Source organism: Dama dama, chromosome 32, assembly GCF_033118175.1.
Source record: "Dama dama isolate Ldn47 chromosome 32, ASM3311817v1, whole genome shotgun sequence".
In the NCBI taxonomy this organism is placed as follows: domain Eukaryota; kingdom Metazoa; phylum Chordata; class Mammalia; order Artiodactyla; family Cervidae; genus Dama; species Dama dama.
Genome location: NC_083712.1, coordinates 34,317,345 through 34,335,313, shown reverse-complemented (window position 1 = coordinate 34,335,313; position 17,969 = coordinate 34,317,345). Strand labels below are relative to the sequence as shown.

At 43.0% G+C, this 17,969-nt stretch overlaps 1 protein-coding gene across 8 annotated transcripts in view; it reads right to left on the bottom strand.

Annotated features, from left to right (window-relative positions):
• NRG1 (neuregulin 1) overlaps positions 1-17,969 on the bottom strand; it is a 1,115,683-nt gene that overhangs the window by 228,965 nt on the left and 868,749 nt on the right. For 2 of the 8 annotated variants that reach the window (XM_061134972.1, XM_061134976.1), the window contains exon 1: positions 3,789-4,048. The exons of 1 other annotated variant lie outside the window; for it this stretch is intronic. In XM_061134972.1, the coding sequence (XP_060990955.1) occupies positions 3,789-3,888 (100 nt within the window). In that variant the 5' untranslated portion in view covers positions 3,889-4,048. Of the gene's footprint in view, positions 1-3,788; positions 4,049-17,969 lie in introns of those variants that run through there. 5 more of the 8 variants (XM_061134968.1, XM_061134973.1, XM_061134969.1 and 2 more) reach the window with 4 other exon arrangements.

Sequence of the window (17,969 nt, the reverse complement as noted above, 5' to 3'; positions counted from 1 at the left end):
CCGGGGGAGCACCTGGCTGGCTTCTACTCGTTTGGGATATTAAGTGTCTTCATGACTCCACCACTTGTACTTACAAATGACTCCTGATGCTAGAGATGAAGGGAGACCTAGTAGTTCTAGAACTGAGCTAGGCTTGATAATAAGTTGGTTCCAGGTCATTTAAGAGGAAAAAAAGAATCCTTCCCAATGTTTTAAAGAAACAAAAACATCAGCAAGCAGAGGTTCATAAAAGGAGCTTCGAGCCAGACACCAAATCTGGGGAGGAGGGTGAAGCTCTGGGTTTGCAATTCAGGCTTTGACAGACAAAGTCTGTTGAGCTGAATCAAGATGAACAGCCTGGACATGGGATGTCCATGCAAGAGGCGTGGGAAGTTACAGGGCTCTTGGTACATGGATCTGAGTTACAAAGCCCAGGATGATGCTGAGGTTGCTTTTTTTTTTTTTTTTTTTTTTGAGCCAAGAAGAAGAATCAATGACCCCAAGGGCTTGGGACCTATTTGAGCCATTACTGGAGCAGAGATAATGCTGCTGAACATCTGCAGCCCCAATAGTATGCAATTCAATATTCAGTTAATTGTAGAAAAATGCGATGCTATGAAACATAGCTAGGTATGTATCACGTATCAGTCACACATGTCGCATGAAAGTTAAAGAAACCTTTCCCCCGCCCCCGAAACGATCCCTCCAACAGATGTGTTTATGCCTCTGCATATGATACGGCACACAGCAGGGCTGAGGGGCTGAGTTCTCTCAGTCTTATCTCTCCCTTGACTGTCATGAAGTAATGTTATAACATCCAAAGGGAGGCCTGGCCGTTGCATAGGCGTCATAGGGGATAGAAAGTTCCAGCGGCTGTTTTAAGAAAGAGGTGAAACTTGGGATTGAAGGACAGTGATGGGGGGAGCTATTTAAGAGACGGGTGTCCTTGTAAGCCCTAATTTGAGCTGGTATGCCAAGTGGCAATGCTATAACCATGGCCTCTAGAGGTCATTTCCTTTGAGGATGCCTGAGGACTAAAGAGTGCAAAAATCCTTGACAAAGAGGTGTGTGTTTTTCTCTCACAAACCACTGTGGCTCTCACTTATTTATTCTCCTAAGATAAGGGAAAGTACTGACAACATTACAAGGGAAAGGACAAGAAGGAACAAACAGTGATTTCCAAGCAGTACTATTTAATGCCATGTGCTGTTACCTAAAGCAGGTTTTCAGCTGATGGCTCTTTTTGAATCCAATGAAGAATAAATATTCTTATCTGGTTTTTAGGGTTTAACAAGCACAAGGGGCCTTGGAGGAAGGGTAAAATGTTACTCCCCAAAGAAGACAACCCACCCGATGGAAAACAGACAAAGACACCGAAAGCTAACCTAGAGCCAAGTTCACCCCAGGTTCTCTGGGAAGATAGTAAAGAAAACATCACTTAACTATCTCTTCCCCTCATTCTCCCCAACCCCCACCCACCCACCCCGCCGCCCCGGGGTGGGGCGGGGGGCAACCATAAGTTTGTTCTCTAAGTCTGTGGGTCTCTTTCTGTTTTGTAAGTAAGTTCATTTGTTTCGGATGGGAAAGGGCAGACTGCTATGTTTAAAATGGATAACCAACAAGGACCTGTGCTTCTGTATAGCACAGGGAACTCCGCCCAGTTACTTGGTAGACTGGACCAGAGGGGCGTTCAGGGGAGAACGGATACATGTGTACATATGGCTGAGTCCCTTCGCTCTTCACCTGGAACCATCACAACATTGCTTATCGGCTATACCCCGATACAAAATAAAGTTTAAAAAGTAAAGAGAATGTCACTTAAAGATGCCAGTCTATCTGGTTTAAAGGGGATTACAGCGATGGGACTGCACAGCATAATGAGGGTCGCCAAGGATGCTCTGGGACCCTGTGCCAGGAGACAACATTACATGGTCCCCACACAGCTGCCTATCTAAGAGAGGAGATCTGCAGGGCACAGAAATGCCTGCTGGCTCTTAAAATCTCTCCCACCTCCACGGGTGCTTATCTGAAATGCCTATGTTAACTAAGACACTGCTGCCCTGAAGCCGTGACAAAGTGCAGACTGAAAGAGATGCTCCTTCAAACCACCATCCCCTCCTTAATTCATCAGACCACCTCCAGAGGATCCTAGAAACTTCTGAAGGCGGAGTCTTCCCAGGCAGGACAGGACAGCACTTAAAAGAGCCCCGCAAAAAATTCTTAACAACTTTACCATTGTGGTCAGGTCTAAGAGTTCTTTCACTCACTAGGCTGGCCTATGAAAGGGCAGTAGAGAATGTCACTTAGGGAGGTTGCTAATCCAGCTCCCCCATTTCAGCCCTGGTTGAATAAAACGCGATAGGGATCTCCAAAATAGAGGGAGGTAAGGAAAATTTCAATTACACCCTCCTAAGGACTAATGCAAGGTAACGATGGTGAAGCTGATCAGCAGTATCTTATCATAGAAGCAGGCGCAGGAACGGTCGGTCAGTGGCCAAACAATTACTCTCTGTTCAATTTGTTTTGCTCAAAACCTGCTTAAGGTCTCTGCCAATAAGCCCGGCTCTGAAATGCTCTCAGTGATGCCAATAAGAGGACTAGGCAAATCTTGTTTTCTTCCTGCAAGGAACAGGCAAATACCTCTGTTATCTTTCTCAGTCACGGTACTACCAAGTGCTATTGAATTAATTCCTCAGAAGTGCTTTATAAACTGTGCTGGGGGATGTTCTACGTAACTTACGGTATCTGGATCGATTAAGAATTGGGAATCCCAAAAGCAGAAAAAAGCCCGTATATTCCACCCCCCCCTTTTTTTTTATCATCTTCACTGAATCACTCATAAACTAGTATCTCTTTGGAATACCTCCTACGTCCAAGGTAGTGGGTAGTGTCTACAGCATCAGCCCTTCTCAGTGAAACAGACGGTGAAACTGTCACTCACGCCCGTGAGTGACCCAACAGTACTTTTCCCTACAAAGTCTGAACTGCATTTCCCTTTCTATTACAACCAGCGAGCAACTGGGTTCAAAAGTTTAGGTGAACTTTTGCCTTATGGGCATCTCTTGGGAAAATAAATTAACTGTATTGATCAAAGAGGCCCCGAGAAATAGAACTGCAAAGCCGAAAGTTTGAGAACCTTTTTAGAGTGGACCTGAGTCCTGGCGCTGGGCTGGGTTTGATCTGCTTCGCTGACCTCTAGGAATCTCTCTCCGCTGATCGGAACACCAGTACCGCAGGGCTGAAGGCGGGTGAACGTCCGCTCACACCCGGACCCTGCACTCCTTCCCTGGAGCCCAAAACACCGCTGCGCGAGCGCTCGCATGGCCTCTCTGTAGCGCACCCCTTCTTCCGAGCCAGGCGCTCGGAAGGGGGGACACCCGTTCCCGCTTTTCTCGCTAGAGGGCAGGCGGGCCCCGTGCAAAGCGCGACTGGCGCGGGACCAGCGCGCACCCGGCCTCGGCTCCGGCACGCCAGGTCCGGCTCCCGCTGAGGCTCGGCTCTGCGGCGCTGGGCAAAGGCCGTGCCAGGGAGCGCGGCGCGTCCGGATCCTCCCGGGGCGCGGGCCCGGCTGCCGCCCTCACCCGGCGCGCGGGGCGCGGACGCCCGGGTGGGGCTCGGCGCCCAGGTGAGGGGCGGCTCCAGGGAGGGGCGAGCACCGCCCGGCCCTGCGGACGCCCGGGAGCAGAGCCAGCGCCGGGTGCGCAGGGCGCGCGGGCAGGCGAGGGAGAGGCGACGGCAGCCGAGAAAGAGGAGGAGGAAGAAAAAAGAAGGAGCAGGCTCGCGGAGCCCCGGCCGCGCGGCGCACTCACCTGGGCTCGGGCCGCCCGCCGCGGGCGCGGGCTTCTTCCCGGAGCCTCGGTCCTTCTTGCCGCCCTTCCCCTTGCCTCTGCCTTCTCTGCGCTCCGACATCTCGTCCGAGAAGTGCACGCTCGGCGCGGACGGCTCCCGGCGAAGGCGACGCGCGACAAGTTTGGGTCCGAGGGCTGGGATCGGCTTCGAGAAAAGTTTGTCCCGGGAGTGGAGGCGGGCCAGCGGCCGGGCCGAGGCGCGCGCGGCGCGGGGGGGAGCGTCTCCTGTGGCCGACGGGGAGCGCGGGGACGCGACGTGCGGTCCGGGCCACCTGGGACTGGCGGGCGCTCCGTCCGGCGGTCGTGCGCGCTCGCGGGGTGGCTCCTGCTGGCGCGCCGCTGGGCAGTCCTCGGTTCCCGCCGCGGTCCGCTCCTGTCGCGGCCTCGGTCCGGCGCGCTCGCAGCCCGAGGAGGGAGAGGCGATTACCGTCCGGCCCGCGCTCGCATCACCCGGGCAGCCGCCGCCGCTCCGCTCCTGCCCTGCGCGCGAGCCCAGAGTTCCGACAAGTTGGGGGGGGGGAAGTCCTCGCCGGCTCTTTTTCAATTGCCCCACCGCCACCCACCCGCAGGTTGGACGCTGGCGCCTCCTTCTCGCCCTCCCCTGGCCTCGCCCCCTCCCTCGTCCCCACCACACCCCCACCCCGAGGCGCGGACGCGCCACCGGGAGGAGCCTGGGCTCGGCGCTCCCGGGCGCAGCCCCTTTCCCTCCCCGAGCCCGGCCGGGCGGGGGGCGGCGCGCGGGGCGGCTGCCGGGCACCCCCGACAGGGGTCGCTGGAAGCTGCGCGCAGCCGCCGCGGCGGCGCCCGCGGGAACCGGGGCGCGCGGCCCCGGGAGAGCCTGGGACCCGGGAAGGGACGCGGGCCCTCCCGTTCCTCGCGCCCGTTCCCCGCCAGGCAGCGCCCCGGAGGGCTGGTCCCTGCCCTGCAAAGCAGAGAAAATTACTGGAGTCCAGAGTTTGCCGCTCTGACACCTGCCCGCCAAATTAAGGCTTGGAACCCGTGGGAAGGAAAGGAACGGTCGCTGTTTTTCCCCTTGGAGTTTGGCTTTCGGTCCTTTCTGACTTTCGTGAAAAACCCCACACACACGCAGGGCAAAGAGAAACTCCTGGGTGGAAAGGGGACGGAGTAAGGCAGATGTGGGTTGAAGAAGGGCTCAGGGAACCGTGAGGATGGTTAGAGGACTCCAAGGTCGTTCAACTGCTCCTTGGATGAGTCTGTGTCCTGCTTTCCTGCCTTTAGCAACGTGCCTGCCAGAATTCTCATCTTCAGCTTTTCCTAAAAGAATAATAACCTGTTCTCTGCAAAGGGGGTCTCCCAAAGTGTCTCTCACCGTAACTTAATTATTTAAGTTGTAAGTTAACTAATAAAACCCTGGTTGAAAAGCAGTCCGCGATAAAATTACCGAGATAGCTGGAGTCCCTCCGTTCTGCTGTGAAAGGGTACAGGGGAGTGGAGTGCAGAGACAGACCAGAGATCCTGCTAGTTTTCTGGGATTCAAACTTCCCTCAGAACTGCGGGTGAAACCTGCTTCGCTTCCCTTGTCCTCCCTCTGGTGGAGAATTCTAAAGAGCAGTGAAATCCAGAAAACGTTAGCACTCTGCCGCGAAGGACAGCAGTGAAAGGTCGGGGTGATCCGCAGGGCGGAATGATCCAGAATCAAGTAAAGAAAACGTTCTCCTAGTTCAGATGACAACTGTGGCTAAGTTAGAATGTTCATGTGCAGTGACAGGCTCACGTGTTGTTGTCTGTTAAGAGGTGAGTACCAACCATCCCTATGTGAAATTTACTTCCTCCTCTTTGAAAGGAATTGGCTCCTGGGATGAATGCTAACTGAACCATTGCCTACATACAACCTTCTTAGTGTATTTTTTTAAATGTCACCCTTCAAATAAAGATGAAATCTGGGGGCCTTCTTGCTGTGTAAGCGACGGGGGACATTTATTTAAAAGCTGTCCCAAATTGAGAATGATTTTTTGTCTCCTTTAATTTGCATTGTTTTAAACACCAATTCTACTGGGTGGGTTAAGTTAATAAAAGATATTTTAACAGTAGTGCCATCATTATTTATTGTGAAAAATGTTATGTCCAAATAGCTTCTGATAACCTTCCAACAAACACCACATATAAATTATACTGGGCCATAAAAACAGCAAAGTCTGGGAGATTATGAATACTGAATAGCACTATAATATTCCACAGAGTCTAATGTAAACTGAAAGTGAATGATGGCTGAAATAACTCTGCTTTCCCAGGGCGGGCCACTACTTAACCAACAGCAAACAGCAAAGCTCAGAAAAGGGGAATCCTTTCAAAAAGGAAACTTTTCCTCCAGGATTGGAGACATTGTAAGTGCTTAGTATTTTTTTGATTGCTACAGATTAGCAGATGTACCATCATTTTACAATTGAAGGATATAAAGCAGATATGTATTTTGGAATTAAAAAATGAAGTTTCAGATCTTTCCAAATAAAATAGGAAGCTAGCAGAAAACCCAATGAGGTGATTCTTAAATTATTCACCTCTGTGGTTAGGAAGTAGCAGATGAATTTTTTGTTGTTTTACATTTTTATAAAACTTTGGAAATGATCAGAACAGGATGGAGAAAGGAGGGAAATTTTTTTCCTTTCTTGAAAATCAAAATATGAACCTCCCTTTAGAAACAATGACTTGTCTTCATAGTGTAAGTTTGTTAACTTATTATGTATTGTTCAGCTCTTAGAGGATACATTATACAGGGTATATCAGTTCTCAGGTAATATATTGTTAGCCTGTCAACATATGTCAACTGAAAAATAGAGTGGAGATTTATAAATAAGCAACTTGGGAAATAAAGACAAAATGGAGATGTTATAGTAAGTGACAGCTTGAAATAAATGCTATCATAAGCCTTAACACTTTTCTTTGGCTATGTTTTAACTATTACAAGCACTCTTAGAATCTATAAAACTGGTCAAATATACCTTTTCTCTCATTCACTCCCATTTGGAAAATACTTCAAGAAAATTTTGCAAAGAAAAATGAAAGTACATTAACATGTGACCATATTTTACATTTTTGCAAAATATTGTTGTACATATTGACAGTATGGGAATCTCATTTAAAATTCTGCAAATAGACATTTTGAACTTTAAAAATTAACTAAGATAATTTATTATTTTTTAAACTTTGCAACAAAATATTTATTCATAAAGATGCATGAATACAAAAGAAAATCTCCCTTACCACACACATTTTAGTGTTGTTTGAATGTTACCTTTTTAGGGTTTTTCTTAGGATTTTAGACTAAAAATTTTGTTATCAGATTGACTCTTCACAGCAGATAGAACATGATGAGTTAATAATTTTGTTAAACGTTTTCCAAATGTAATAGTAAAGGCACATGACTTAGTCTAGTCACAAAGCATTTACTGAACTAAATGCTAGATAATAGATGGAAAAAAAAATGACCCATTTTCATAAAGCCAAAACGATATAAGGAAGGCATAAAAACAAATTAATTATTACAATACAGATGAAAAGAAGAGCCAGATAAGTTTTCTAAGACCTGAAGCTCTTAAGATTTGAGAGATTTTTTTTTCAAATTAAAAATACAAATTTAGATCCAATACTATTAAAGGAAATCCAACGCCCTGAAACTTCCTTAGCTTCATGGCAAATTCACTACTAGTGATTCCAAGTATATTCCACTAACTGCACAATTATAGTGATGATCAACAATTATATACTAATTCAGAGATTAGATGCTACTTTCACATACTATCACTATAGAAAAGGTATTAACAAGCAATCAAAGGGAAACACACAAAACTGAAACAAGCAAAGACTATTGTGTAAGGAGGATGAAATGAAAGCAGCCTTAAGAATTCACTGATTAGCAATTGTCCTCTATGTTTAGTTAGACTCTTAGAATAAATACCCAAGCTGAGTTTGTTAAACAAAAGACTTCTGACCAACAAGATACCCTTGCTAAACTGGCGATGGTGTCCTCCAGTACATCTGGAAAATATTCAACAAAGTTATGAACTAGTCATGTCCGGTCTGCTGTGAAGTCGGTTTGATAACAAATTGAGTTTAGAATCCTAAGAAAAATACTAAACAGGTAAAAAAAAAAAAGGTAACATTTCAACAACACTAAAATGAAATCTGCATTTATGCTTTTCTGCTGTGTATGATTTGTAAACATCCCACACCAATGATTGTTATTATTATTATTTATCATTATTATTAATGATAGGATTACTTTCATGACTGTAGGGATAAATCATAGAATAAAAAATGGATTATATATCTGAATACTAGTGTCTAATTTCTTTTTATGGACACTTTGAAAAACAGGGCTAAAGTCATAAATCTGTCCTGTAATAATTTGGAGATGTAAAACTTAATAGTCTTTGAAACATTTTAATTTCTTTTAAGAAGAATACAATCTCACATAATTTTTTGATTTATCTTTCTGAACTCCATACTTATTACTTATTTTTATGTTCTTCATCTCCTTTCAATATATACTTAATATCTGTGATACAAATACCTCAAATATATATATACATATATTGCACATGTTGCCATTGTTTAGTCACTAAGTCGTGTCCAAGTCTTCTGTGACCCCATGGACTATGTAGCCCACCAGGCTCCTCTGTCCATGTAATTTCTCAGGCAAAAATACTGGAATGGGCTGCCATTTCCTTCTCCAGGGGATTTTCCCCACCCAGGGATTGAACCCATGTCTCTTACATTGGCAGGCAGATTCTTTACCACTGAGCCACCTGGGAAACCCATATATGCACATATCTGTATGTAGACATACATGTGTGTAGACACGTGTATTTATGTATAAACACCTATGTGTGTGGCATAAAGTTATTATTTTGTCTATTGGAAATGAGAAACACTTCGATTGATTGTGACTCTATAAAAGGTGGAAATTATATATATCACTTTATCTACCTTTTTTTCATATTACGTATCCATGAGAATTCCCAGCACCATACATTGCTCCTAGTACGGACTAACTAGTTTTGCATAGAATGAATTTAAATAGAATAAGGTGAACATAAAAAGCCTGGTTCTCATATTAGCATTTCAAGCAGTCAATTACCAGTCACCTACCCTGACAATCATCTTTGACACCTCCTTTCGGAAGCCAACCCCTTCCCAAGCCCTGTCATTGTAACTTGTCTCCTTTTATTTTCTTCACTAAGTACCACCCAAATCCAAGCCTTCATCCTACCTTTGCTTTGATCATCTTAAAGCTTTCCACTCGAACTCTTGCTCCCTCCAATTATTTTGCTACAGACAGCAGTCAGAGTCTTTTTGAAATGCAGATGTAACCCAGTCATCCTTTGCTTCCCAGACCATGTGCAGTGTCCTTGAAGGTCTAGGCACTAACTCCAGCCTGACCTGATTACACTTTGTCTCTCACTGTCTACGCCCCATGCCATGAAGCCTTCTTGGAAACATGCCTCTAATGCTTGTCGTTCTTTCTGGCCTCACTGCCTTTGTTCTTGCTGTTTCCTCTGCTTGGATTTTCCCACATCTACCATATTTGGTCTAATTCCACTTCCTCTCAGGCTCCAACTAAATTTCAGTTGTTTAGAAGGGCTTTCCATTCCTTTGAAACCAATTTTAATCTCCTTCTCCACTCTTACGTCTCCTCCATAACATTTCTCCTAGCTTGTAATTAATTTTGTGTGTGTGGTTATTTTTAATTTTTTTAAATTAATTTTAATTAATGCTGTGCTGCACAGCATGTGGGATCTTAGTTCCCCAACCAGGGATTGAACCCATGCCCCCTGCATTGACAGCACAGAATTTTAACCACTGGACCACCAGGGAAGTCCCATTAGTGTGTGTTTTTTATTTTTACAAGGATCTTTTTGTGACTTTTTGTACAGTGTTTTTGTGATTTTTTTTTTTAAATGACCTGTTCCCACTGGACATTACTTTTTTTGAGGGCAAAGACTATTTCATATTCTATGGTATAGCTCTAGCACTCTGCTTGTTTCATCATAGACAATCACATATATTTTGTTAATTGGTGAATAAGTGAGGATAAACAGAATTGCTTTCATTTATGTATGTAACACGATATATACATATATGTGTGTTTGCTTATGTTTGTGTGTTAGTCACTCAGTTATGTTGACTCTTTGCGACCCCATGGACTGTAGCCCACCAGGCTTTTCTGTCCATGGGATTCTCCTGGCAAGAATACTGGAGTGGGTTGCCATTTTCTTCTCCAGTGGATCTTCCCAACCCAGGGATTGAACCTAGGTCTCCAGCATTGCAGGTGGATGTTTTACCATCTGAGCTACTAGGGGATCCCATGCTTATGTTTATTTGGTCAAATTTTTAAATAATAATGATGCTTGTGATACTAGGCATAACATTTTGGGATAATTTCTATTGAATAAGCCTCCCCAAGAAGAAATATATAGAATAAAAACCATGACTAATTGTTCAGATTTTGATAATTTCTTAAAACTTTAAGAGGCGAGGTGAAAACTTCTGTGAAATGGTAAAATCCCACAAAAATACTTTTTCTCTTAAATTGCCTCTGCAAACTTCACCTGTAGATTACATTTATTGGCCCTATTTCCTCCTTTGCATTTGTATGAAGTGACAGAGAGACCAGGTTTTAGCAAGGCTGTTCTAACAAAATGATAATGAAAACCTTTCAACACATCATTGTTAACAGAGAGTTAAAAAGCCCTTTCTAGCCTTGGCATCATATAATCCCATAGGATTATTTTTCACTTTACAGACTAGTGGTAAGTCCACATATAGCCATTTTAGCAAGTTGCTCCAAGTAACCACCTTGCAATTATCTTTGTGTTTAGATTTAACTCCCCTGATATTTTCCTCACTCCCCACCAGGTATATCCATATAACAAAGGATCTGTCCATACATGCGTGGAGTTCGGACTCTGTGAATATCTAATATACAGCCCAGAGAGAGATTCAGATGCTTCGATGTCTTTCAAGAGTCATCCCACAAGATTGCCTCCAAGGTCAACATCTTTCCTTTCAAGAGTCACTTTATTCATTATTGTGTAAAGATTCACCCCTGTTGAATTTATAATGATGTGAAAATACAAATTTAAGGTCGTGAGTGATGAATTAGTACTTCAAATATTTGAACAGTGTGAGTAATTTAACAGATCAACTCCTTGCTTCGGTATGTCCCAGAAGAGACACCTGGTAGAAAGCGTTTCCAAAACAGATTATAGTATATAGGAAATTACTTCACAATGTCATCATGATAACTGGTCTGTATGAAATGAAACTCTGACCCACAATATTATGTACCTGGCCCAGGCATGTCATAACACCACAATTATTCTTTTTCCTTCTTTCCCACATAATTCCTTCTAACTTCCTTACTAAATCTTTATGAATACTACTCTCCCCGCCTTTTTTTTTTTTTTCCTTCAGTTCCTGTTCAAGTTAGAGCCCCATACTTCATGTTTCTGACTTGACGAGGGATTTTTCGTTTTGAGCTCGGAGCCAAGAGCGAAGCTCTCGCTGGAAAGTTATAGTCATCTCCACCCCTGGACCCTGGCCTAGAATTCTAGTTCCTTGCAACGGACCAACTTTCAACACACTAGATGTTTGGGAAAGTCGGTATATGTGTGTGTTAAAAAATATACATCTTTCAATCCTCATTCATTTGGGAAAAGAATTTCACAAGTATTAACAACTCAAGAAAGCCAGTCATCTTGTAAAGATGATTTAGCAGAATAATTAGCTAACTGGACAGAAACTAAACGACCATCCAAAAAATAACTGGGGACCAACCATGCAGAAGATTACATTCTTATGGAAATTGTTGTCTTTTCTGCTTAATCATAAAGACTGAGTTTGTTCCAGCTCTTTCCCACAAATACAAGACAGAGACTACCTAGTTCAAATGGTCCAGGATGCTCTGGTCTTGCCTAGGATCTTAACTAGCCTGTAAGATTCTTCAGTTTTTTCGAGAAATTCTGGGGGTGTTCTGGAACCTAGATATTCAACTGAATGTCTAAGAAGTATGTTTGGATGAGCATTTGTGAGTGTTGTTTGTTCAATCCTAAAGTGAACTGAACTCTGTGAGATCCTGTGAAGCAGGTACAAATAATTCTTTCTGTCCATCTGGGACTTACATCTTCAAGACTGACCAAAACCAGCCCTGGTATTGTAGGTAGGAAGAGAAACTCTCTTTCGCTTAGGTGCTAATTATCTTGCTTTGGAATTCCGCCATCTTTTTAAAATTTTTTTTTTTCTTTTTCCTGTTGTATCTGTTGTGGTTTCCAAAAGATCTTCTAACAGAATGAGGTGGACATCGGCTGTCACCTTTATTTTCATAATAGTAAGTAAACCCCTGAGAGCCTGCAACGGGCTAGGATTTACATCTGTGTGTGCTTATTATGGGTACAGAAACTACAGATCTATATCAGAAGTGCAAGGTAAAGAATACATATATTCTCTCAACTCATTTTCTTTTAAAGTGTACTTGTTCCCCCCTCTTACCTAAGACCCTGTCATCAAACTATTACTGATTCTTTCCCTTGCTTGTCCTACTGCTGAATCCACCCACCAATCTCTAATGCCAGCTCACTCCAATTGTTCAGTTTTCTCCATGAACATTCTCTTTCCCCATTCTAACAAAGAAGTCAGGACAAAAAAAAAAAAATCCTCTCTTGTCCCTTCCTTCCCCTCTATGACCAAACACTCTCCGTTCATTTTTGTTTATCAGCTCAAGGAATCCATCTGCTCTTCCAATTCACCACCAACCTCATGGAACCGCTCAGAATTCACCAGTGCCCTCCTAATTGTCATATGAAGCATCGTCCTCTTAGTCCTCATGCTTGGGAACATTGATACAAACATCATCTTTAAACCTTCTCCTGGGGCTCATGGTCATATCTTGCATGTGCACATGCTAACTCTCTTCAGTCGTGTCTGACTCTTTGCGACCTTAAGAACCATAGCTCACCAAGCTCCTCTGTCCATGGGATTCTCCAGACAAGAATACTGGAGTAGGTTGCCATGCCCTTCTCCAGGGGATCTTCCTGACCCAGGGATCAAACTCATGTCTCTTTACATCTCCTGCATTGGCAGATGGGTTCTTTACCACTAGTGCCGCCTGGGAAGCTCAGAGTAGTATCCTAGTGGCAGAATTTTCTCTGTTTCCTTTTCCTGATTTTTTTTTTTTTCCCTACTTGTATCACACATGCTGGTTCATGACCCAATACTTAAAACTTTTTTTCTTTTTTTAAAATTTAAACTTTATTTTCTATTGGGGTATAGTCGATTAACAATATTGTGATAGTTTCAAGTGAAGAGCGAAGGGCCTCAGCCATACATGTACATGTATCCAATTCTCCCCCCAAATCCAGGCTGCCATGTAACATTGAGCAGAGTCCCATGTGCTGTACAAAAATCTATTTTTTTCTTAAATACATGACAATCTTAGAAACCTGTCATTCACTGCCACAGTATCAATTGTTGGTAATTCACAAGCGTGTGTGTGTGTGTGTATAATTTTTTTCCTAAACTCCAAGCCTCTGTTTCCAAATACCTCAGACTAAACAATTAATTCCCATTCTTCCATCTCCCACTCCCCCCCAAACCAGACATAGCTGAAGATCAGAAACTAGGTGTCATCATTCATTTTTCTCCTTACATCCCCCTTTCCTCTCCTGACTTCAGCCACTTGGTGCCCCAGTCCCACACACTTATCAGAAGCAGTTTTTCCCCTCATTACCTGTCTCCTCTGCTTCTCCCCTGATCTGGGTGCTCAGTCATTCTGTAACAGACCTTTTCCAAATCCCCTTCTTACTGCTTCAGTTTCCATTCTCCCAGGCAGCCATCCTCCTTCCTGTTACTAGAATTAATCTTCTAAAATACAGCTATTATCTTGTCATCCTTTATGTAACATCTCTATTGGATTCCTGTTGCCATAAAGTTGAAATTTCTCCTTAGAGGGTAGTCAGTCCTTCCCAATTTAAGTGCTGCATAAATATTCAACCTCTTTTCTATCTTCTCCTGGTGTTTGGTATACTCCGCTCACACTGAACTATATTTTTCTTACTTTTGTAGCTTTAAGTCTGTTTTTCCTTCTCCCTGGAAATTCTTTAAAGAATCCCCCTGCAGTGTGGGAGACCTGGGTTTCATCCCTGGGTTGGGAAGATACACTGGAGGAGGGCATGGCAACCCACTCCAGTATTCTTGCCTGGAGAATCACCATGGACAGAGGATCCTGGCGGGCCACGGTCCATGGGGTTGCAAAGAGTCGGACACGACTGTGACTAAGCACAGCACAGAAATTCTTTCCCTTTTCTGCCTAGTAGGCAGACCCTACTCCAAATGCCCCTTTTCTACTTTTCCCTGTTGCTCCCCCACAGAATCGGTTGCTGCTATCTGTGTGTCTTCCTTAAACATCTCAGTTCAGCACCTTTGTCATTGTCATTGTTTGTTTTCAAGCCTGTCTCTCTGCTCCACAGGAATGATGCCTCAGGAATCATTGCGCTATCTCATAAAGTACACATCTGACATACGATTTATTAAAAGGAATAGAATGTAAATGTATTCAGAGAATTCCCAATTTACATGCAATTCCATTTCAGAGCGATTGAGCAGCAGTTGCAGGATTTTGAAATCTTTCCAAATTTAACTTTTTACCACAATGCAACGGGGGCTTTCACGAAGTAATCACAACTCTTCCCAGCTCTGCAGCTATATGAACTTGATATTTTTTTTTTTTTTAATTTTTATTGGAGTCTAGTTGCTTTACAATGTTGTGTTAGTTTCTGCTGGACAGCAAAGTGAATCAGCCACATGTATACATATATCTCCTCTTGTTTCAATTTCCTCCCCATTTTAGGTCACCAGAGAGCATTGAGTAGAGTTCTCATTATAAGCTCAATCCTAATTGACTTGTTCAACCAGAGGTACAGTTAGCAGGACTCAAGAACAAGTCAAGTTGGTTTCTGTCACTACGTTTTTATGTACTTATCCATTTGAGCCCCCTCGTTTACCTACTCTGTGCCTTATTTGCTCATATTAAAAAGAAGCAAACTTTAATAATATCAATACTTTTCTCATTAACCATCATAATGAGGTATTATAAAGTTCAACTCATCCCTTAGCTGTAAATTCCCCTATAAAGAAAAATAGCTTTATGATGCCAAGCCTTCATCTTGATTTCTGCAAACTTTAATGATAACTCTGGAAGGGAGAAGTAGAGTCCCTTTATAGAGTTGATATTTTACGATTGGTTAAAATAGCCTCTGTCTCAGAGACTGCTGGTTACTCACCAGCCCCATCTACCATCCTCTACTTTCTGTGTAAGTGTTTGAGAACCTCTGAGGGTTATAGTCTCCACCTTGAACCTTTAGATCGAAGCCAGTCTTCAAGAGAGCACCAGTGAACCAGACCGAACTTTGAATTCTGACTCTGCCCCTTCACATATGTTCCCTCATCTGTAATAGGGGGACTGTGCCACCTGTTGTAACAGATCACTGTGGTGAGGATTAAATGGGCTCACATGAGTCAAGTGTCCAGCCTACAGGAGGCACTAGAAAAATAGCACCTCTATTGGTCATCACTGTCCCCTGAGTTCTAGCTTCTGCTGCTCCTAACAAACATCTCTGAATCCAGGTTCCTCAAACCTCTCTGAATCCAGGCCAACTTTACTAAAAGAAGCATTTTGCCAAGAGAATAGCTGATTATTATTATTTTCTTTAACCATTTAGTAATGGCTGAATAGGCAATTCTGAATTATGCTAGGTCATCTTGCCTGGAGAATCCCATGGACAGAGGAGTCTGGCAGGCTACAGTCCACAGGATTGCAAACAGTCAGACACGACTGAGCAACTAACAGTGTATTAGCACTTAAGTCTGCCAAGAATAAGTAAAACTAATAAAAAATCAGATATTTTTATGGACTTGAAGTTTTCATCACACTGCTCCTAATTCACCTCCTCTCATCATCCCTTTCTGGGTTTTCAGTAGGACTCTTGACTAACTCAATGGGAGGCAGTAAAGGGAAAAAGAGGTTAAAAAAAAAGGAAAACTAGTATTTGAATGAGTAGATTTAGTAAAGAGAATCCCAGTTCTAATTACAAGATTCCCATTCCCTGTATGATCCTACACATACCCTGTATGACCCCTTTTTCTTGAGCATGGGTGGGACTTATGGATATTATTGATTAGGTTGTGATTAGGTTGGGAGATTATCCTGGGTGGGTCCGAGCCAATCAGGGAAGCCCTTAAGAGAGCCTTCCCTGAAGAGAAAGATCATCCTACTGACTTTGAAGAAGTAGCTGCCATGAGGGTCACGTGCCTAAGAATGGAGGGCAGCCTCTAGGAGCTTAAAGCAACCCTGGCTGACAGCCAGCAAAATAGGGACCTCAGTCCTACAACCAGAAGGAACTGAATCCCGCCTACAGCCTCGATGAGCCAGAAAGAGGACTGGAGCTCTAGCTCATAACACAATCCAGTTGATGGCTTGATTTCAGCCAAGGTCTTTCTCCTAAGACCCGATGCCAAGGACCCAGTTATGCCCTGCTTAGACTTCTGGCCAACAGCACTGGAAGCTGATAAATAAGTGTTGTTTTTCAGTGTAAGACTGGAGTGATCTGTTACAGAACAATAGTAAGGTAATGCAGTTATAAAAACATTTTAATTTATACAGTGCTTTAGACAGCAGATATTAAAGAGGATGGATAATGACAAAGAGGAAGGAAGTTTGGAGTCTGCAGTGACGCTCACAGCTCTGCCACTTCCTAGCTTCATGGATTTGGGGAGTCAACTTCCCCAGCTGTAATTTTCCTTGTCAGTAAAATGAGGAGCTGAATGATGCAGAAAATGCATCCAAGGTGCTCTCCAGGCTCCAAAAGTCCTCTCACATGATATTTTACATCCTCAGATGATGAAACTCCTATTTTCTGAGAGGATAAAACAAGGCACATGGGGAAGTAACATACAAACTTTCATAGGTAGAAGATCAAGCCCAACTCAGAAATCCTAGCTCCTCTATTTGTAGACCATCCCATCTCCAACCCTTTCTTTGAGCTTCAGCCAGAGTCACAGGCATTAAACGGACTCCAAGAAAGTTTATAAGCTTTACTCACAGGTCCAGAGGGGATCTGAAGAGTTGTGGCTTTTTTCTATTTTTGGAGGGTGGAGGTTTGTTTTTATTTCTCACAGGGAGATTTTTGGTATATGTTCTCTGCCAAAATAATCAGTAAGATAAAGCACCTGCCATGGAGATGAATGCTATATAAACTTTGATGTGCATTCATGGTGGACATAAAGAATTTTTCTATACATAATAACAATTTAACTCAAAAATATATCACAGACTAAGGATTCTTTAGGGAAATGCGTGTATGTTCCTAAGGAAGGTCCATGGTCCTGAAGAAGCGAAATTGTTGGCATGGATAAAAGAGACATTTAACAGAACTGTTTCAGCTCTAGTACATAAGGTTTTATCTGTTGATCTGTACAAATAACCTGAACGGAAATTTCTTTATGAGACAGAAAAGCAGAGTGAAATGTTTCAAGTCCACAAAATCAGCTGGAATGAAATTATAGCTGTGTCATTTAGAGAATGGTTCCTCTCAACAAGATTTACTACATTACTATGACTAGATGAATTTATCTCCTTTTCTCAACCTTATTAAAACATAAAACACTTCCCTAAAGCCACTTTGGCTCAAATATGTTTTTCAAGGAAAGTTGTGGTATGCATTAGCTAATTCCAAGAAACCAGAGTAATTTAAAATTTTCAAATCCTGGAACAATCTCAAAATGCTCAATAATAGAACATGCTTTAACTCAGCCCACAGACTACCTACAAAGGCAAGATAAAATGGATGATGAAAGGCCATAGTGAACCCAATTTTGACAAACTGAACCCCAATTCTGAAGGAAATGTTGGAAATGAGAGCTGAGCTAACCAGTTTGGTCAATAAGCATTGGTGAAATTGTGTACATAAACATCAATGATTTTGTAGACAAGAGTTTCAGGTAATAAAAGCGACTCATGAACTATCCTTCAGTGTTTTAATGATAATTGAACTAATATTTAACTGGACTTACATGTCTTTAATCACACTTCCTGTGCCTTGAAAATATCTGTGAATTAAGGTGGAATTA